The following is a 22455-nucleotide window of genomic DNA, read 5'->3' as shown; positions in this document are numbered from 1 at the left end:
GAAATGTCGATTTTCCTGCTCCTCAGATGCTGCCTGAACTGCTGTGCTTTTCCAGCACCACTAATCTAGAATCTAGTTTCCAGCATCTGCAGTCATTATTTTCACCTAATATCACTCACTGTCATGTGTTTCAGATGGTACAAGTTAGATGACTACAATCTGTAACATTGCAATGAGCAAACAATAACTTGGAAAATATTTCAATGGAATTTAGACAAATGCTCTTGGCAAGTTATTATTTAGGTACATTACAAAATATTGTATATTTATTAAAAAGATTTCTGACAGCCAAACTGCACATTATGTTTGACACGAGTAAAGACGAATTGATAACAAATGTAGAAGTTTTACCAAGACTAGATCTCTTTAGATGAAATTTATATATTTAATTGTTCTTCTCAGGATATTTTCTCCACCTACATAAGCAGATCTATCAATCCCTTTTGTGTTCTGTAAGCTAAGAACTCTTGGTTAATGGGGAAATGCTAAACTTGCTGTGTAAGTGAACCTTAGAACACTAAACACCAGATTTTCACATCAGTGCCATTTTGTTGTTGTTGTGGTAACCTTTTAATCTAAAATATGTTCCAAGTCAAGAATCTTCAAAGGTACAGAACATCATACTAGAATTGTTATGGTACATTTCCAAAAACATAGATGACAACACTTTCACTGGCAACACATTAAAACATTTGAAGTACCTGCTTTCCAAAACTGATGTTTATTTCCAGTCTTATCATAATCTTAACTAATTAAGTTCTTGTATGCTTTATTTTCTTACAAGTCTAGCAAACCAGTCCCTTTGGATGTTTTGATTTTCGCTTCTTTTTCAGTTGGCTTTTGATCTTTTTTCTTTGTCTAGGGTGCATCCATACTGGATACTGTCCATGTTCATTTAAAAGAGTCTTTTTGCTCCTTTTATTATCTGTATCCATTGGAAATGCATCGCCTGTGAAGGATAAGTTGTATTTAGAGTGTTAGAAAACATTTAAATTACTTCCCAAATTGAAGGGTTTTGCCCGAAACATTGATTCTCCTGCTCCTTGGATGCTGCCTGACCAGCTGTGCTTTTCCAGCATCACACCTTCACCTACAAACAAATCGAGTTAGTGAGATACGGTTTCCATGCATAAAGCTATTTTAATAAGGCAATATTTATTCATCTTGAATGTATGCATGGAAACCGTATCTCACTAACTCGATTTGAGTTTTTTGAAAAGGTGACAAAGAAGATTGATGAAGGCAGAATGGTAGATGTTGCCTGTATTGAATTCACCAAAGTGCTTGCTAAGGTTTAGATTAGATTAGATCACTTAGTGTGGAAACAGGCCCTTCGACCCGCTGAAGCGCAACCCATCCAGACCCATTCCCCTACATTAACCTCTTCAACTAACACTACGGGCAATTTAGCATGGCCAATTCACCTAACCTGCACATTTTTGGATTGTGGAGGAAACCGGAGCACCCGGAGGAAACCCACGCAGACACGGGGAGAATGTGCAAACTCCACACAGAGAGTCGCCAGAGGCGGGAATTGAACCCGGGTCTCTAGCGCTGTGAGGCAGCAGAGCTAACCACTGTGCCACCATGCCCCCCATCAGGTTCTACATTGTAAACTAGTTAGTAAGGTTAGATGACATGGGATCTACTGATCACCTTCCCAGCTACTTTCCCTCCACCCCCACATTTCTCTCTCAGCCCCCAACCACATTCCTGATGAAGGGCTTAAGCCCGATCATCGATTCTCCTGCTTCTCGGATGCCACCTGACCTGCTGTGCTTTTCCAACCCCACACTTTTTGACCTAGGGTATCCAGGGGGACCTCGCCAATTTGATATAGAATTAGTTTGGAAGTATGAGACAGAGGGCGGTAATAACATGTTGCTTTTCAGACTGGAGGCTGTGACCAGGGGTGTGCCCAAAGGATCGATGCTGGGTCCACTGCTTTTCATCATTTATATAAATGAGTTGGAATATGGGAAGCATAGTTAGTTAAGTTTGCAGATGATCCCAAAACATGTGACGTAGTGGGTAGTGAAGACTATTATCTCAGAGTTAAACAGGACCTTGATCAGATGGACCAATAACTGGCAGAAAATACCTCACATCTTTCCAAATTAAATTCCAAGGCAAACCAGACCAGAACTTATACAGTTAATGGTGGAACCCTGGGGTGTGTTGCTGAACAAAGAGACCTGGGGTGATGTGCACAGCTCCTTAAAAGTGGAGTTGCAGGCAGACAGGATGGTGAAGGCGGTGTTTGGCACGCATGCTTTTATTGGCCAGAACATTTGAGAATAGGAGTTGGGATGTCATACTGCAGCTGCACAGGACATTGGTGAGGCCATTTTTGGAATTCTGAGTACAATTCTGATCACCCTTCTACAGGAAGGATGTTGTTAAACTTGAGATGGTGCAGAAAAGATTTACAAGAATGTTGCTGGGACTGGAGGTTTTGAGTTCAAGAGAAAGGCTGAATAGGCTGGGGGGTTTTATCCCCCAAGGAGCATCGGAGGTGGAGGGATGACCTTATAGAGGTTTATAAAATCATGAGGGACTTAAGATAGGGTGAATAGCCATGTCTTTTTCCTACTGTGGGAATCAAAACTAGAGGGCACAGGTTTAAGGTGAGAAAGGGAACATAAAAACGACCGGAGGGGTAACTTTCACACAGAGGGTGACGTGTGTATGGAATGAGCTGCTGGAGGAAGTGGTGGAGGCAGGTACAATTACAACATTTTAAAGGCATCTGAATGGATTATCAAATAGGAAGGGTTTAGAGAGATAGGGACCAAATGCTGACAAATGTGACTAGGTCAGATTGGGATGTCTGGTTTGCACAAATGAGTTGGACTGAAGGGTCTGCTATATAAATCTATGACTATAATTAATGCACCTCTGCCAATTAATTAAGTGCTTATGGAATAAACAATTATCTGCTGTAGACAAATTAGATAGGATCCAGAATTAATCCATATTATGTACCGTTACCTCAAGTCAGGCAGGACAATGTTGTGAACATTATAATTTAGGATCCTTAGGTAGGATGGGATTGAACCCTTTAAGCAGTCTGTGGCCATGGACAGAAGCAGCTCTAAATTTGGTTGCAATGTCACCATGACACTGACAGTCAATAATAGCTACTTGAGTTCTATATAAAAGATTAAACATGGCTTCTGACAAATTTATAGAAGGAAACAAAGTTACATCACAATTCTCACTTCTAAATTTATAATATAATTTCTTCCTCATATTCCTCCAGACAAAGTTAAGGGACATTACATTCTCTTATTCTAAGTCATTATCTTATTTAGTCTCAAACTTCTGCTTCAGATTTTCTTGCCTTTTAGAATTTGCTGGCCTTTAAAGAAGTGTGGGTACTGATAATAAGCCTTTCTTGATGTACCTTTTCTTTAAGCTTGGGTGCACTTTATATGGAACATTGCTCAATAGTTTCCCAAAATTTAGAAAATAAATTACCATCCTCATTTGCAGCTGGGTTCTGTTTCAGTTTCTCACATGGTACCACAGTTGCAATTTCTTTAACATCATTCATAGTGATGTCACCAGTGCCATCCACTGCTAGTATACGTTTCAGTCGAGTAAGCTCCTTTGGTGCATTTTTTTTCCTCTTTTCTGCCCGCATCTTCCGCTTCCACTTACTTCTTAGGCTTTTTGCCATTTTTCCTTCTGCATTTTAGAAAAGAAATTACACAAAGTCTAATCTTAGATTGACGTAGAAAAGTACAGCACAGAACTGGCCCTTTGGCCCACGATGTTGTGCCGAGGTTTAATCCTAATGTTAAATATAATAACTTAACCCATGCACCCCCCAACTCACTGCTATCCATGTGCATGTCCAGCAGTCGCTTAAATGTCCCTAATGACTCTGCTTCCACCATCACAGCTGGCAACGCATTCCATGCATTTACAACTCTCTGACGTCTCCTTTATACCTTCCTCCTAATATCTTCAAACTACGACTCCTCGTACCAGTCAATCCTGGCCTGGGGAAAAATCTCTGGCCATTGACCATCTATTCCACTCATTATCTTGTATACTTCGATCAGGTCTCCTCTCTTCCTCCTTCTCTCCAGAGAGAAAAGCCTGAGCTTATTCAACCTTTCTTCATAAGGCAAGCTCTCCAGTCCAGGCAGCATCCTGGTAAACCTTCGTTGCACCCTCTCCAAAGCCTCTATCTTTCCTATAGTAGGGCAACCAGAACTGGACACAATATTCCAAGTGTGGTCCCACCAGGGACTTGGAGAGCTGCAGCAAAACCTTGCGGCTCTTAAACTCAATCCCCCTGTTAATGAAAGCCAAAACACCATATGCTTTCTTAACAACCCTATCCTATGTACTTGCATCCCTCTGTTCCTCCACACTGCCAAGAGTCCTGTCTTTCGACTTTCTAAAATGCATCACTTCGCATTTATCCAGGTTGAACTCCATCTGCCATTTTTCAGCCCAGCTCTGCCTCCTGTCTATGTCGCACTGTAGCCTGCAGTAGCCCTCTATACTATCGATGACACCTCCAACCTTTGTGTCATCTGCAAATTTACTAACCCATCCCATAACCTCCTCATCCAACTCATTTATAAAAATTACAAGAGTAGAGCCCCAAGAACTGAGCTTTGCGGGACCCCATTCAACAGTGACCTCCAGGCAGAATATTTTCCATCTACAACCACTCTCTACCTTCTGTCAGCCAGCCAATTCTGAATCCAGATAGCCAAATCTCCCTGTATCCTATACTTCCTGACTTTATGAATGAGCCTACCATGGGGAACCTTATCAATTATCTTGCTGAAGTCCATACATACCACATCCACTGCTCCACCTTCGCTGACCTGTCTTGTCACCCCCTCAAACAACTCAATAAGATTTGAGACATGACATGCCCCTCACAAAGGCATGCTGACTGCCTTTAATGACACTGACCACAGACGTAAGACTGACTGGTCTGTAAGTGACAGGGATTTCCTATTACCCTTCTTGAAAAGGGGAACAACATTCACCTCCTTCCAATCCTCTGGTACAACTCCCGTGGAGAGTGAGGAGGCACATATCCTCGCCAGCGGATTAGCAACCTCCTTTTTCACTTCCCAGAGCAGCCTAGGATAAATCTGGTCTGCCCTGGGGACTTATCAATCAATGTTTTCCAAAATTTCCAGCACATCAACTTCATCAATCTTGATCTGGTCAAGACTATATCCCAGTTCCTCAAAGTTTCCATTCACAACAAAATCCCTTGCTGAAAACCGAAGCAAAAAATTCATTTCGGGCTTCCCCTATCTGCTCAGACTCCACGCACAAGTTCCCTCTGCTATCCCTGTTTGGCTCTACCTTCTCCCTAGTTATTCTTTGATTCCTCACATATGAGTAAAATAAGATAAAGGTTTTATTCTCTAACTGGCAAACTGAGTAAATGTATTATCTAGTATTGATCTATAGAGTCATAGAGAAGTACAGCATGGAAACAGACCCTTTGGTCCAACTCGTCCATGCCGACCAGGTATCCCAACCCAATCTAGTCCCACTGCCAGCACCCAGTCCATATTAGTCCAAACCCTTCCTATTCATATACACACCCAGATGCCTTTTAAATGTTGCAATTGTACTATCCTCCACCACTTCCTCTGGCAGCCCATTCCACACGCACCATCCTCTGCGTGAAAAAGCTGCCCCGGGGGTCTCTTTTATATCTTTCCCCTCAACATTGATTGAAAACACTGTTAGTGAATTAGTACAACTGAACAAAATAGAACTGAGTAATAAACTTAATTCTCAATTTTCTCTCCCCCATGTTTGAAACATCTTATCTATTAATTTTAATTTCTAATATTGGATAGGCACAAACTAGACAAGACAGCAGAAATCAACTTTCACGTTAAAAAGATAGCCAAACATATGCACCAACACAATATCAAACCTTCTTAGATTTACACATTATTTTTATTTGTTTCACTTTAAATGGTATTTTCAAAAGGCTTTACTACAGTTTTATTAGTTCATGAACTAAACTCAACAAGCCATAGTTGCTTGAATACATTTCAAGGGCCTACACTCAATATTGTACTGTTGCTGTACCAGACTTTCAAAACTATATTTGCTCAGAGGATGTGGGAGATGCTAAATGTGGGTGGGCCAGCATTTCCTGCACATCTCTAATTGCTCTTGATGTGGTAGTGGTGGTGAATCTTGAACCATCATAGTCCATGTGATATATTCAGCATTTTTAGGAAAGCGATTTCAGCAAGTTGACCTAATGATAGAGAAGGAACAACACACAGGCGATGGTGTTCACATACATATGGTTGTCTTACCTCTGGGTGGTAAAGGTTATGTAATGTAAGTGTTAGCAATGAAGCCTTGGTGAGTTACCACAGTGCCTCTCATAATGATATACACTGCAATGAATATAATAGTGAATTTTGAATGTCATAGATGGGGCGTCAATCAAGCAGGATTGTCCTGGATGGCATTCAGCTTTCAGAGTGTTGTTGCAACTGCACCTATGCAGGCAAGCGGAGAGTGTTCAAATCACACTCTTGGTCAGTAGCAGTCCCAGTGTTGTTGACAGGATTTCATGATGGTAACTTAATGGTATGAGGGGATGCTCAATACCTTGCAATGTATGGCACAAGTGTCTTTGACATTAGATGCTTCTGGGGAATTAATTTTTTTTTTGGAAGGAACAACTGCAATATTTGCTTAGTATTTTACAACGCAAAACAAAACATATCCTGCACACAAATGAAAATGATTTCCATTTAGAATCTTCTTTCCTGAATGTCTTCCTTTCATTGGACAGCTTAGTTTACATTGATTGTTTTGTTACCTCAGTTTTGAGTTTTTCTACTCAACTTCTTTGTTGGTAATGTTTGTTACACTTAAATCTCTATTTCCTTTGTCAAAAGGTTATCAAAGTGGTCCAATAAACAACTGATCAATTCAGAACATGATGAGCCCAGACTTTGTTCACTACTTCAGTAACAGTAGGACATTGCAATGCTGTTGCTAAGTTGAAAAGAATATTCCAGCTAACGTAAGTGGTGTAATTATAAAGATAACATTAAAAAGTTACATTTATTTACACCCAAGGTATTTAACAACAACTGCAACAGCAAAATCATTCTCTGAAAGATCCTAATCTACCAGCCTTCCTCTGAGAGGCAGAATCTGGAATATAGATCGGGCGGCGGGCCGAGGATCAGCCGAGTGGGATAGGATTTGAGGGTACACTCTGGCCCCGTGTAGGGTAGTCTTTAGAAATACATGCGTGGCAAAACATGCAGATGTGATTGAATTTGCTAGCTATTTGAAAACCCATCAGCCCAGAATAGAAATAATGTCATCCTCGATCCCGAGGAGCTAGGTAGGAAGGTGGAGAGAGGCGGAGAAAGTTTTAAAATCAACGTAAACACTCTGCCAGAATAACAATTAAAATATAATGTGTTTGAAGCCACAATAATGGCTGGGTCTGGGCAGAGTGGTACTCCCTTGTCTGCTCCGCAGGTAAGGCGCACAGGGTGGGGGCTTCTGGCGTCGGGCCGACCTCTGAAACCAGCTCCTGTATGCAGTGGCAGAAATTCAGCAAACCGGACTGATCGCATTCACAACTCGCTGCGATTCCACAGTTGTTGGTTTCCCTAATAAAGATGAAAAAAAGAGAAAAGCAATCACTTACATCAGTCACGCCGACCACCACGTTCACCAGCTCCGCGTCCAACATGAAAACGTTAGAGCATTCTGGGATACTGGAGGACTCCGGCAGACCTTCCTCCGAGCATCTCATAGATAGAGGATTGTGGGATACTGGAAGACTGTCTCAGCAGATCACTTCCCATTGTGATCCTTTAAAACACACGGGGGCGATGTGGGTCGTCTGAGTGGTGCTGCAGATCAGATCGAGAGTGTGTTGCTGGAAAAGCACAGCAGGTCAGGCAACATCCGAAGAGCAAGAAAATCGACGTTTCGGTCGGAACCCTTCATCAGGAATGAGGCCGGGAGCGTCGGGGGTGGAGAGATCAATGTGAGATGGTGGGGCTGTGGAGAAGGTAACTAAACGTGCAATAGGTGGAAGGACTTGGGGGTAAACATACCAAATGCCTTCTTCAGTAGCCTGTCTACCTGTGACTCCACTTTCAAGGAACAATGAATCTGCACTCCAAGGTCTCTTTGCTCAGCAAACTCCCCAATTGTGAATTTTCTGAATTTCCTTAGGCTTCTGGGGGAATAGAGGCATTGGTATGCTCTCTTGGCTGGAGTGTCAACATGAATGAGCTGAGATACATCATTTGTGATATTTACACCTCTGCCTCAACACCACTGACAGACAGAGGCGTGTCCTCTACTCCACATCCTGATGCCAGCTCTTTCATTTTGCTGGCATTGAGAGATTGTTGTCTTTATACCATGCTAATAAAGTCTCTTTCCTATACTTTGTCTCATTGTTTGAAATCTGACCAATTACAGTGGTGTCATCAGCAAATTTGTGAATGGAATTAGTTGAATTTGGCCACATAGTCATGAGTGTAAAGTAAGGGGCTGAATATGCAGCCTTGCGGGGCAAAAATGAAAATTGCTTCTCACTATAACATACTCCTTGATAATTTTCTGCTTTTCTTCCAGTATAATGAAGTGCTGATGTACGTTTATTGAGGCAGCTCCTGACATACCACTCAGGGTTGAGTGTGTGATGCTGGAAAAGCACAGTAGGTCAGGCAGCATCAGAGGAGCAGGAAAATCAATATTTCAGGCCGGAGCCTTTCATCAGGAATGCGGCTGGGAGCCTCGGGGGTTGAAAGATGTGTGGGGCTGGGGAAAAGGTAGCTAAGAGTGCAATAGGTGGATGGAGGTAGGGGTAAAGGTGATAGGTCGGAGAGGAGGGTGGAGCAGATAGGTGGGAAGGAAGATTGACAGGTCATGAGAGCCATGCTGGGCTGGAAGGTTGGAACTGGGGTAAAGTAGGGGGAGGGGAAATGAGGAAACTGGTGAAGTCCACATTGATGCCCTGCAGTTGAAGAGTTTCAAGGTGAAAGATAAGACGTTCTTCCTCCAGGCGTCAGGTGGTGAGGGAGTGGCAGTGGAGGATGCCCAGGACTTGCATGTCCTCGGCAGAGTTAAAATGTTCAGACACGGGCGGTGGCGTCCTGGAGATGTTCTCTAAAGCACTCTGCGAGAAGGCGTCCAGTCTCCCCAATGTAGAGGAGACTGCATCGGGAGCAATGGATACAATTAACCCACCAACTCCCACAGCTACCTATATTACACCTCCTCCCATGCTACCTCCTCCAAAAATGCTATCCTGCATTCCCATTTCCTCCACCTACACCGCAAATTCTCCCAGGAGGACTAGTTCCACCACAGAAGATACCAGATGACCTCCTTCTTTAAAGACCAAAGTTTCCGCTCCCACTTGGTTGAAGATACTCTCCAATGCATCTCATCCACGTCCCGCATCTCCACCCTTGAACACCACCCCTCCAACCGCAACAAGGACAGAACCCCCCTGGTCCTCACCTTCCACTCCACCAACCTCCACATAAATTGCATCATTCACCAACATTTCAACCACCTACAAATGGACCCCATCACCAGGGATATATTTCCCTCATCCCTACCCACTTTCTGCAAAGACCATTCCCTCTGCAACCACCTGGTCAGGTCCACACCCTCCCAACAACTCAACCTCCCCTCCTGGCACCTCCCCTGCCACCGCAGGAATTGCAAACCAGCGACCACACCTCCGTCCAAGGCCCCAGAGGAGCCTTCCACATTGTTCAAAGTTTCACCTGCACTTCCACACGTCATTTATTGTGTCCATTGCTACCTTCTCCCTCGCCACCCTCGAGGCTCCCAGTCTCATTCCTGAAGAGGAGTTCCAGCCCAAAACATCGATTTTCCTACTCCTCGGATACTGCCTGACCTGCTGTGCTTTTCCAGCAGCACTCAACTCTGATCTCCAGCATCTGCAGACCTAAATTACAAGTCGAGTGTCCTAATTAGATACAGAAAAGAGAATGAAAGAAAGAAGACGCTTAAAAGAAAAATATTGTAAAAAAACCTTAGAAGTGAAATAAGACTTTCTTTTTCCTCTTTCGGGGCCTTTTAGTGGAAAAGTATTATACAGGTTCAAAGCCAGTCACTAAAAGTCTGGAAATGTCGTGCAATAATGGCTAGATATTTCTGCAGAGAATTTTGTATTTATTTATATCGCAAATACAGCAATTCCTTGAAACTCAGCAAGATTAATGGCAAGTTCACATTTTCTATGAAAATCACCACAAATTGCTGCATGATTTGCAACTTTTCCCTCACTAAAACGTGCTTTTACTCTGCTAATAGCATTTACTGTAAATGTTACTTTCCAAGAAAATTCTGACTCATGATAAATGACCTAAACAAAGATGTATGTTCCTTTTATATTTATTCAATTAAAAATATAAATTTCCAAACTAGGCATGTAAACAACTTTGTTAATTTTCCAGGGTACTGTTTTAATGTCTTGTGCAGTGACTGCAATAAAAATACAATTCCAGAAGCCATAATGTTATTGGAATAATGTGAAATTCCTTAGATTTAAGTGAGAGGAAGATGCTGTCATTGTGTGGCAAAGTGGTTATCCTATTTCCAGACAAATGTGTTGGTTTCATATCTTACTGTAACAACACAAACACAACAGCTTAAGTAAACCTGCAAGGGCTTATTGATCAGAATAAAGAAATCTGATAATTGCATGGAGTGGTAATCTTGCTTGTAAAACTGCAGAAGAGAGAATATGAGGAGAAAGTGAGGTCTGCAGATGCTGGAGATCAGAGCTGAAAATGTGTTGCTGGAAAAGCGCAGCAGGTCAGGCAGCATCCAGGGAACAGGAGAATCGACGTTTCGGGCATAAGCCCTTCTTCAGGAATTTTCAGCTCAGAAGAGAGAATATGACAATCTACAATGTTTTCAACAGGAAAGTACCTGGATCTTGGATTTTAAAACTAAATTCAGAAATGAAGAGGAATTGCACAAATAATAGAAAAATGTGAGTTAAAGTCTAGTTACTTTGTTTTCAACTTAGATGCAGAAGTGTCTGGAGTTATGTGATGGAGGTTTCTTGGTTTTGTTTGGGAGTTCACTGATGATTGTACTTTTCTCTTGGACCACTGAAGTCAAATTGAAAACAGAAGATAGTAACCACAAGTATTAGAAATAGCAGAGAGAAAGAGAGAGTGAATAGAGAGCTGAAAGATAGAGGCAGCAAGGTTGCAGCAAGGAGCTCATGTTTATACAGAAGAGACTCAATTCATCAAGTTTAAAAACAAGCTGAAAGATTCACCTAGCAATGGCTACGGGGAGAGATTTCTAACTCATCCTTTACCATAAAAGTCAGCTTGGACAATAAAGTTTATGTGGTTGGAAAAGGAAGAATAGTTAGAACATAGAAAAATACAGCGCAGTACAGGCCCTTTGGCCCTCGATGTTGCACCGATCCAAGCCCACCTAACCTACACTAGCCTCTATCCTCCATATGCCTATCCAATGCCTGTTTAAATGCCCATAAAGAGGGAGAGTACACCACTGCTACTGGCAGGGCATTCCATGAACTCACGACTCACTGAGTAAAGAACCTACCCCCTAATCATCTTGTACACCTCTATCAAGTCACCCCTAAACCTTCTTTTCTCCAATGAAAACAGCCCCAAGTGCCTCAGCCTTTCCTCATACGATCTTCCTATCGTACCAGGCAACATCCTGGTAAACCTCCTCTGCACCCGTTCCAGTGCCTCCAGATCGTTCCTATAATATGGCGACCAAAACTGCCCACAATACTCCAGATGCGGCCGCACCAGAGTCTTATACAACTGCAACATGACCTCAGGGCTCCGGAACTCAATTCCTCTACCAATAAAAGCCAGTACGCCATATGCCTTCTTCACCGCACTATTTACCTGGGTGGCAACTTTCAGAGATCTGTGTACATTGACACCAAGATCCCTCTGCTCATCCACACTACCAAGTATCCGACCATTAGCCCAGTACCCCATCTTTTTGTTACTCATACCAAAGTGAATCACCTCACACTTACCCACATTGAACTCCATTTGCCAGCTTTCTGCCCAGCTCTGCAGCTTATCTATAACCCGCTGTAACCTGACACATCCTTCCTCACTGTCAACAACTTGGACTGATTGAGGAAAATAAAGTCTACATAAGAGACAGAGCAACATTTAACTGTGGCAAGTGTATTTTTGGTTATTGTAAAAGTTAAATAGGGATAAGTAGCTTTCGGAAAGTGTGTTAATTCAATGTTTTTTGGATAAATCAAACTTGAAATCTTGTTTTTCATCATTTTCGTCATTCACTGGAAGTTCTACTTTGCTTTTTAATAAGTTATTGGTCTTTACTAGGATCTGACAAACATAGCATGAACAGACATGTGGCTCAGCTTATATTTCATATAACCTGCTTTCCACTATTTAACTCTATTCCTTTCCCCATTTATGTATTTACTTAAGTTTTATGCTAAGTTTCATTCATGATAGTCACCAGTTCCATTTTCTAACCTCTCAGAGTTTAACTAGCGTGCATTCTTGATCTACTTGAAGTGTATCTGTAGGTACTGTTGCATGAAATGTCCCATTTTAATACTTCAAGTAGACCATGTCAGATACTATAAATGAAAACAAAAGGTCTACATATTTGCCAAAATGTGCCTTTTTATAAATCTGAGGTAAAGGACACTTCAGCTTGGGTCTGAATAAATAATTTGTCCCAAATTAAAAATAAACACAAATTGACAGTCTAAGGTGGGATAGGGATGGATGAAAAGACCCGAGTAGTTCTCAATATCAAATATCAATTGGCACTTTTGACCTTTTTAAAAAAAATTTAACATTTCTCACTATGTTTTACAAATCCCTTATCCCTCTGTAATTTTCTCTACTCCATGATTCTCCACCTCAAGTCACTTATTCACTTTACATCAGTCCACCTTTGTCAGCCATGCCTTCACATGTGTAGGTCCCTAAACAAAAGGAGGTATTTTGTAATTGTTTGCTGAGTACAAGACAAAATCATTATATATCTTTTAAAATAGGCACTAAAGTATAAAATGTGAACTACAGATTTTATTCAAATGATTGCACTCAAATGATTTTTTCTTACAGAATAGGACTTCAACCTATAAACACAAATTACAATAGAAAAGAACAGACAAAAAATCTTTCATTGAATCCATGTCACATTTAGAATTACTTTTTTCCAGTTTAGCATCAAATTTCATTCAGATTTTTAAAAAATTAAGCTCTCTAAATTCAAATCAAACAAAGCTGAAAATATGTTGGATTTTAGGTCTGGATTGGTGTTCCTCCACAATTTATAATATTTTTCTTCAACTATTCACCCAGAAGTGCCATCAAGCAAAACTATACAAATTGATGATTATTAGTTAAAACTATCTACAGCAGACAACAAATACAGATACGATCACTAAGAACAAAGTTAGATAATAAATCAGCAAGTCCATACACAAAGGGCACCCCTTCATTAAATTTAAGTTAGAGATATATTAACATCTTTTTTCTGCAATAATCCTAGAGATTACTTCTTGTTAAGTGATTGCAGGATTCGAAGGATATGCAAGAAGAGATTAATGATATCCAAATATAAGTTAATTGAAGCCAGTACATATTCTTCAGGTGAAAGCTTGTGCATCAAAACATGTGTATCATAGATGATAAAGCCACAGAAGAGGAGAGCTCCTGCAGATGCAAATACAAGCTCCACTGTGTCACTCAAGAAGAACAGCTAAAGAAAATTAACAGACAAACATGTTAGGAATTCTCTTGTATTTAATGCAATTACTTTCTCTACTTTTAAATGATACATAATTAACCCTGGATCCACTAATTCTACAATGTAAATGTTTCAAGATTCACATCAACAATCCAGCTTATTTTGATTAGCCCCAGAACAGAAGCATTAAACGATATCTCTGACAGCACCTTGTTCTCAACTGATGTTCTAGCACTAAGAGGCCATACAAATAGATCACTAATTAAATCTAATACAGGTGGTGTGTGCACAGTTTAGCTGTCCCACTATCAAAAATAATTCTCTTTGGATATTCACTAAAATATATCAAGAATTACTCCCTCCCTCCAGGACTAGACATCATATTGGATTATTTTCACCAGAGGAAATTATACAGTTACATGGAAACCTTACTGATCCAAGGTTATGACTTCTGTCAGGGCCTTATTTCTATCAGATACACAAAGTATAGCTTTGCAGCAGGGCCTTAAAGCTTTTGTCTACATATGGCAGCAGAAAATATTACATGAATCTCACAAAAGAATGAAATAATTTATAAAGAGGCATATTAAATTAATAAAATCCAACTAATTTACCTATACCCATGTCTCTAGCCACATATGTACAGTGAAATCCACAGTAAATGTATTATGATTTAAACCAATTAATTTCGTACCATTTAAAGCAACCAATACTTACTCTTAAAAATCCAGCCAGGAACAAAATCCACAGACATGCAAAAAGACTAAGGAGAAGACAAAAATTTAAAAATTGCAATTTAATCATTACCCAATGCAGATAATAACTCTAATTATAAACTGGATGTGACAATTAAGGCTAAGCATCATCAGGTCTGTGGAAACTGTTAAGATATGGCATATTGGTAACTTCGCTATTTTGTGCTTTGGTCAATCCCCTAAAGTTATGCAAGTATACAAACAATTAATTGAGAGTACATGCTCTCAGATTAAAATCCTCAAAATCGTTTTAAGAACAAATGCTAGCCTACGCAACACCTACATTCCATAAACAAATTGATTTTTTTTTTAAATGGCCAGTTTGACTTCTGAACTGAATTTGAAATTACTACTATAAAACACAGTGACATCATTTCCTTCCCAATTTGGTCATTACAAAAAAGTAGTTACCAGGACTGACACTTTTTGTCTGCTTAATATACTTATCTGTAGTCTACTGGTAGTGGCCATGAACATTGTTACACAACATTTAACAACACACAATGGCTCTTCAACAAATAATTCTTATCTGTGCAAGTAATTTACAATGATATATATCAACAGTACTACTACAGTAAGATTTCCACAAGTTTTAGATGTAATGTATTATTGAACAGAAACTTACATTGTAATATAAACCAGGGCATAACATTTGGCATTCTTCACTTCCCTTTACAAAATTGTAATTTCTGAAATTATTCCCTAGGCAAATGAAGTCCTTTGGTACTTAACCTATGATGTCACTGAGTGAATTTTAGCAGAATGTGCAACTGCAGGACATCACAGATACTATTATTGTGTCCTGAATCAATGTCACTTACACTGTAAATAATAGTTTCTATATTTTATGCAATTAAAATAATTATGGATTGCTTATTGTTATAACCTTTGTAGTTAGCACCCAAAATGTTAAGACTCGGTGGCACAGTGGTTAGCACTGCTGCCTCACAGCGCCAGAGACCCGGGTTCAATTCCCACCTCAGGCGACTCTATATTTTATGCAATTAAAATAATTATGGATTGCTTATTGTTATAACCTTGTAGTTAGCACCCAAAGTGTTAAGACTCGGTGGCACAGTGGTTAGCACTGCTGCCTCACAGCACCAGAGACCCGGGTTCAATTCCCACCTCAGGCGACTGACTGTGTGGAGTTTGCACGTTCTCCCCGTGTCTGTGTGGGTTTCCTCCGGGTGCTCCGGTTTCCTCCCACAGTCCAAAGATGTGCAGGTCAGGTGAATTGGCCATGCTAAATTGCCCGTAGTGTTAGGTAAGGGGTAAATGTAGGGGTATGGGCGGGTTGCGCTTTGGCGGGGCGGTGTGGACTTGTTGGGCCGAAGGGCCTGTTTCCACTCTGTAATTAATCTAATCTAAAAAGACTCCTATCATTTGAGTTCAAAAAGTGCACTGAAGAGCCACAGTGTAGAAATAAGAGATCTAAATGAAAATTTCCAAACTCAGCCATGGCTCAGGATCAGGACAAGAATGAACTATGTAACAGCTGTCTTCAGGTCACAATGCAGCAATTTATAGTGGCAATTTATTTCCAGATGTTTAAAAAAGTACATTATCTAAAAAATTCATCTTTAAAACTACGTAGTATCATAGTATCCAAAACTAAAAGGACATTACGTAGAACTTAAAGCATATCCGGTTTTCTCTTTCCAGTGAACATACCCTGCTCCATATTTGCTGAAATCCCTCTTTGACTGAAATGTGTAGACAGTCAATGCAACAAATACAGCTGTAGTCAGAATGAATGCTTGCAGAACCACTGAATAATCATAGAAAGTGACTAAAAATGAAAGAGGACAGATTTAAAACATTGTCAGTCACCGAACAGACAGACTGTTCGCAATATATCTCTGAAGCAACATTTGATTTACTGCAGTATCTGATAATGATTAGACACAAAGGCATGGATTTCTAAAAGCAATTTCATACAGGCAAACAAAACTTAACATAACTCTCAGATTTCAACTCATAAAATTTAAACAGTTATGTTGCTTTTCCTGTTATTGCTCTAATATAACTGCATTAATTTCCAATACCAGAGTGAGGTGGCACAGCCACCGAGCACACGTGAAAACACAACTTAGCACTGCCATTATAGTTTGGCAGAATTGACATGTATGTGGTTTTAAATAAGCTGTACTACGCTACTAGACCATCCATGAGGTACCCCTGAAATTAATTAGAAAACCGTTGACTAAGAGGCACAGTGAGAAAGAGCCCTCTATGCCTCACCTGTTGTTGTCCTCATTGTATGAGTGAAGTGGTGAGGTGTGCAATTAGGCATGCAGTCAACAGGAGGCCTTTGCAACAACCAAGGCAAAAGGAGCAGCCAGAAAGTTCTGTTGTAAAGGAAGTGGCATGCCATGTAGTGAGGGAAGCAACCAAGAGGGGTCCAGAGGGAAAACAAGTAATGTGAAGTATGACAGGGAGCAATGGAGGTGTTCAACAGGCCCTGTGCAGTGGTGTGACTTTAGCATTGCCGTCTGCACATGTGCAGGTGGCCACCTTGGCACTGGCAACACACACTCCATCCTAACATACACATCATAATGGGTTTATGTGTAAAAGTCTCAAATTCAAGTTATTGGGAACACTGCACCTACAAGTGTTCAGTTTATTTACATGATACATTTCATCTTCATAAAGCAAAACTCAAACTGCCAAATGTGTGCACAGCTAAAATTGCAATTACAAAGCTGAGCATTAATAAACATGTTGTTCCTTTGTCTGGCTTGGATTACTCTCTCCAATGAGGTTATCTGATGCAACTGCAGGAAAAATACAAACACTGTGTGGTAATCTATTATATCGGAGTATTGTGGGCCAGCTTGTCAAAGACTATTAGCAATTTTATCAAAGAGGATCAATTTGGTTCCATAATTCAATTACCAAGTATATCAATGTGGAATCATATCAATATCAGGTATCTCCACTACCATCTTCCACCCAAGGAATTATAAACCAGGAAAATTGCTCAAATTTTTACATGATATTTACATACCATGCTTTCCCTAGTCAAACTTTGCTAGTAGTAAAGCAAAAGAAGAAAGATTGATAGAACCAAGATGATGATATGACTGTTCATACGCACATTAGCAGAAACAAATAACCCATTACTTGTAATATGTTGAGTTAAATCATGTATTCCTGCAAACAAAAGCTAAAAATGGAGAAAAAGCCCTTACCAGCAGCAGCCACAGTTGAAGCTTCCAGCAGGGTCTGTGGAGAAAACATTTACTTTATTCATTAAATGTTTAAAAAACACATGCAGCTACCGTGGGCAACTCTCCTACTAAAAACCCAAGACAAAAATGTCTGATCAAAAATGACAACAAACATATAACACACACAAAACGTTAATGGTTTTTCTCTCTCCACAGATGCTGCCAGACCTGAACCTCTCCAGCATTTTCCAATTTTACTTCAAACAGATTGTGATCACAACTTTAAAGATATACAGCGCATCGTTCCACACCAACTTTTAAAATCAATTTTGACGGAAGCATTATCTATGGGACAGACTAGGTCAAGCAATTTAAAATTCGTCAGGACAGAAGTTACCCCAAATTCAAGCTGAATTGTAATTAGTCAAAGGATTAAGATGTGGAACCCAGGTTACACAGAAACAACTTCTGGCTAGCAATTAGGGACAACTGCCAATTTTAACATGGCTTTTAGGCATAGAACTTACAGGGAAATTAGCCCACAGTTGTCAGTTTTGACAGTCAGTAAGTACTGCACAAATAAAATAGATTCAAAAAGCGTGGTGCTGGTAAAGCACAACCGATCAGGCAGCATCCTAAGAGTCGATGTTTTGAGCAAAGCTCTTCAGAGCTTACTCCTGATGAAGAGCTTATGCCTGAAACATCAAACCTCCTGTTCCTTGGATGCTGCCTGACCAGCTGTGCTTTTCCAGCACCACATTTTTTGACTCTGATCTCCAGCAACTGCAGTCTTTACTTTCTCCTAACCGAAACAGATTGAACTATAACTGAAATGTGATTTATGTTAGCTAGAGATATCTAACAACCACATTTGGAAATGTTAACTTTTGCCAGAGCTTGTAAGAAATAACTGATTTTAACACTAGAAGATTATATTCCAATGCTATTGCTATTGTATTGTATTGATTTCCCACCATGTTGTATGATTTGGATTGTGTAGATCAATTAACTTGTAAATACATAGCTAACAAGTGGCACATAATCCTAATACACTGTAAATTTATTCACTGATAGGAAAATGTGATGAGCATCTTTAGTGATTTTCAATGAATTATATAATACAACTGCTGGCAACATCTAAACCCATGATTCCCGATGAAAGGCTTTTGCCCGAAACATCGACTTTCCTGTTGCTCGGATGCTGCCTGACCTGCTGTGCTTTTCCAGCACCACACTCTTGACTCTAATCTTCATCATCTGCAGTAAGTACTTACTTTCGCCAAACATCTAAACCCAGTCTGCTAAACTTACAGGGATGCAGGATTCAGTTCATAGGAGAAATTGCTTTTAGCCTTGAAGAAAAATTAGTAACAAAAATAGCCTGAACTGTCAAAAGCACATTTGTTAAAATCATTACACAAATTTATAAACATTTAAAGTTCAGTATAATACAATCTTGAACATTATGATAAACTTCAGAATTATAACAAATTTATGAAATAATGAAGCCTCAATGTAATGCTTGTATTTAATTGGTTTTATGAATAGAAACCAGGACCTACATGTTCTCATTTGGCAACTTTCTAAATTTATGTAAACAATTTAATTTTTAAGATCTGGTTTTAGTTTTCCATGAGAATATTAAAAATATTTACAAAAATCAAAGAATAGCTTTACTTTCAATTATTCTACAGGAGCATACTTTATTCGTGTATGGCCAGATTTCTCAACCAAACATTTCACAATTGACTCTCACAAGAAAAGTTGGTTAGACAAACTTTCTTTCAGTACAGAAACAAGAAACTGATAAAATAATGCCTTTAGCAATTTAACTCAGTGATATTTAGTTAACATATCTGTATATGATCTCAATTCAATTACTTTGTTGAGTACTTACAAAAGCAAACAGGAGATACAGATTAATGGGATGTTGATGTCTATAAATCGCCAGAGCAATTATTAGACCCAGCGATCCTAAACATGCTACCAACACCAATTCAGGGCTAGAATGGAAACAAGGTAATCAAGTTAGAAGCACACATAGAAAAATAATACATATTTTTATTAAATTTTAAATTCAGAGGAGATAATGAATTGTAGTATTATTGCTAGACCCAGAGATCCTGGTAATGTTGTGGGGACCCAGGTTCAAATTCCCCATGGCAAATAGTAAAAATTGAATCCAAGAAAATCTGGAATTAAAAGTCTAATGATGACCATGAATTCATTGTCGATTGTTGGGAAAACCCATCTGGTTCACTAATGTCCTTTAGGGAAATTAACGGCTGTCCTTACCTGGTTTGGCCTACATGTGACTCCAAACCCACAACAATGTGATTGACACAACTGTATCTGAAGAGTTATGGAGTAATAAATGCTGGCTTTGCCACTGATGCCAACATTCCTTGAATGAATTTTTAAAAAAGCTTCATTATACAGTGGCAACAGAAGAACATTTGTAATCTACTTCAATATTAGAACTGGAATTAGATAAACTTAATTACTGGAATGCTCACATCACATCATGAGGTCAGGCAGCATCCAAGGAACAGGAGAATCGATGTTTCGGGCATAAGCCCTTCTTCAGGCTTATGCCCGAAACGTCGATTCTCTTTTCCTTGGATGCTGCCTGACCTGCTGCGCTTTTCCAGCAACACATTTTCAGCTCTGATCTCCAGCATCTGCAGCCCTCACTTTCTCCTCACATCACATCATACCTTAGTCACGACAAAAACAAAACAATTATGGGAAATGGTGACCTAATCCAATGTAATGTATATTACAAAACTAATACAAGTTACCTTCCGTGAACGACACCCTTGATTGTATCACTATACATGAACACAGCAGATGTCACAGTAGTAAGAATAATCTGGACAGACAAGATGGTGTATACCTTCCGCAGGAACCCTATCACAAGGAAAGAACTGACATTAAATATAACATCTAGAGGCAACATTTATGTCACAAGGAACATTGTGGTTCTAATGACATATTTATTAATCTCTTCAAAGTACCGTATTGTTTTCACTATTGTGTTGTCATTTAGAGATAGCCTTTCCAAAGATTTTCTAATCAACCTGTTCTGAGATGTTATTACCCACTTTTGGAGTAGTTGGGACTTGAACTTGGGCCTTCAAGTTCATAAGTATGGACACTACCATCACCTCAAAACCCTTTCTACACCTTTCTCTTCTATCACCTGCAGCTGATGATCTCTCCTTGCCACCTTTCAGACTAATTGGTCATCCACAAATAAACACCATGTCACCCAGAACAAATCACAGACCCAATGATATCCAAAGAAAACATAGCTCTGTGATTCCTATTTTCTCCACAAAGCTTTCCCACCTGGTCACATATTTCATAGTTTAACTTGCCCAGATGCCGTAGCCCTCATCATACCTTGGCCACTGAACCAGTTGAAATTACAGTTCTAAGACTCAGACAACGGGACATTGATCAGATGGGCCAATGGGTTGAGGAGTGGCAGATGGATTTTAATTTAGATAAGTGCGAGGCGCTGCATTTTGGAAAAGCAAATCAGAGCATGACTTATACACTTAATGGTAAGGTCCTACACTTAATGGTAAGGTCCTGGGAAGTGTTGCTGAACAAAGAGATCTTGGATTGCAGGTTCATAGTTCCTTGAAAGTAGAGTCGCAGGTAGATAGGATAGTGAAGGCGGCATTTGGTATGCTTTCCTTTAAGAACATGGACTAAAGGAGTTAGAGGGTCATGTTGCGGCTGTACAGGACATTGGTTACGCCACCTTTGGAATATTGCATGCAATTCTGGTCTTCTTCCTTTTCGAAGGATGCTGTGAAACTTGAAAGGGTTCAGAAAAGATTTACAAGGATGTTGCCAGGGTTGAAGGATTTGAGCTATAGGGAGAAGCTGGGGGTGAGGGGTGACCTTATAGAGGTTTATAAAATCATGACAGGCATGGATCGGATAAATGGACAAAGTCTTTTCCCTGGGGTGGGGGAGTCCAGAACTAGACGGCAAAGGTTTAGGGTGAGAGGAGAAAATTTAGAAGGGATCCAAAGGGCAACTTTTTCTCACAAAGTGGTGCACATATGTAATGAGCTGCCAGAGGAAGTGGTGGAGGCTAGTACAATTGCAAGATTTGACAGGCATCTGCATGGGTATATGAATAGGAAGGCTTTTGAGAGATTATGGGGCAAGTGCTGGCAAATGGGACTAGATTAGGTTAGGATATCTGGTCCGCATGGATGAGTTGGACTGAAGGGTCTGTTTCCATCTTACATCTCTATGACTTAATAACTGAAAGTCCCACAATACCCCTTCTTAAATGGACCTATTAATTTCTCTTAAAAGGGAGAAGACTTCTACCTTATCCCATTTCACATGAAATAAGGATTTGTGAAGTGACTTTTAGAAACAGACAAATTTTTACAAAGTTCTAAAGTACAGGAAAAGACTCACTCCCTTTTTCCCACCACACCATCACTATCCCATCACTCACGGAGTTTCCACCACTATATTCTATTCTCCTTCCCTCCTTCCCATCTCACTTTCTCCTTCGCCAACACTATCCAATTCCCCTGCCACCACATCTCTCTTTCCCACCTCCCTCACCTCGCTCATCAAGCCTTTTTCTCCCACTCATTGCCACAACCTTCTCCCCTCTGACCCACATTACCCTCCCATTACTTACGCTGTCACCACCACCCCGCGTCTCTCTCACCCCACGTCCCCCCACTCCCCCGTCT

The 22455-nt window shown here is 40.2% G+C and overlaps 2 protein-coding genes and 1 long non-coding RNA gene across 3 annotated transcripts in view; all 3 read right to left on the bottom strand.

Moving 5' to 3' along the window:
* Positions 1-209: 209 nt before the first annotated feature.
* Positions 210-7813, bottom strand: llph (LLP homolog, long-term synaptic facilitation factor). Its single transcript, XM_043709645.1, has 3 exons — positions 7691-7813; positions 3481-3690; positions 210-949 (listed from the first exon to the last, which is right to left on the bottom strand). The coding sequence occupies exons 2-3, from the start codon at positions 3680-3682 to the stop codon at positions 786-788; spliced, it is 366 nt and encodes a 121-aa protein (XP_043565580.1). The 5' UTR covers positions 3683-3690; positions 7691-7813; the 3' UTR covers positions 210-785.
* Positions 7814-13101: 5288 nt separating this feature from the next.
* tmbim4 (transmembrane BAX inhibitor motif containing 4) overlaps positions 13102-22455 on the bottom strand; it is an 11420-nt gene continuing 2066 nt past the window's right edge. Inside the window, exons 2-7 of the mRNA XM_043709643.1 lie at positions 20521-20629; positions 19617-19722; positions 17741-17774; positions 16218-16335; positions 14506-14551; positions 13102-13800 (exon numbers count right to left, since the gene is read on the bottom strand). Of these exons, the coding sequence (XP_043565578.1) occupies positions 13594-13800; positions 14506-14551; positions 16218-16335; positions 17741-17774; positions 19617-19722; positions 20521-20629 (620 nt within the window). The 3' untranslated portion in view covers positions 13102-13593. The remainder of the gene's footprint in view (positions 13801-14505; positions 14552-16217; positions 16336-17740; positions 17775-19616; positions 19723-20520; positions 20630-22455) is intronic.
* Positions 14947-15714, bottom strand: LOC122559716. The gene is made up of 2 exons (XR_006314519.1): positions 15672-15714; positions 14947-15521 (listed from the first exon to the last, which is right to left on the bottom strand). It is a non-coding gene; the product is annotated as an uncharacterized LOC122559716 (long non-coding RNA).

The sequence above is a fragment of the Chiloscyllium plagiosum genome, chromosome 19 (genome assembly GCF_004010195.1).
Source record: "Chiloscyllium plagiosum isolate BGI_BamShark_2017 chromosome 19, ASM401019v2, whole genome shotgun sequence".
NCBI lineage: Eukaryota > Metazoa > Chordata > Chondrichthyes > Orectolobiformes > Hemiscylliidae > Chiloscyllium > Chiloscyllium plagiosum.
Note: the sequence above shows the minus strand (reverse complement) of the source record. Positions and strands in the feature narration are given on the sequence as shown.

Excerpts from the sequence above, each read along its gene's own strand:
- llph (XM_043709645.1), bottom strand. The coding sequence starts at position 3,682 with ATGGCAAAAAGCCTAAGAAGTAAGTGGAAGCGGAAGATGCGGGCAGAA. Across the intron at positions 950-3,480 it reads CCCAGCTGCAAATGAGGATG|GCGATGCATTTCCAATGGAT; the intron begins GTAATTTATTTT and ends TATCCTTCACAG.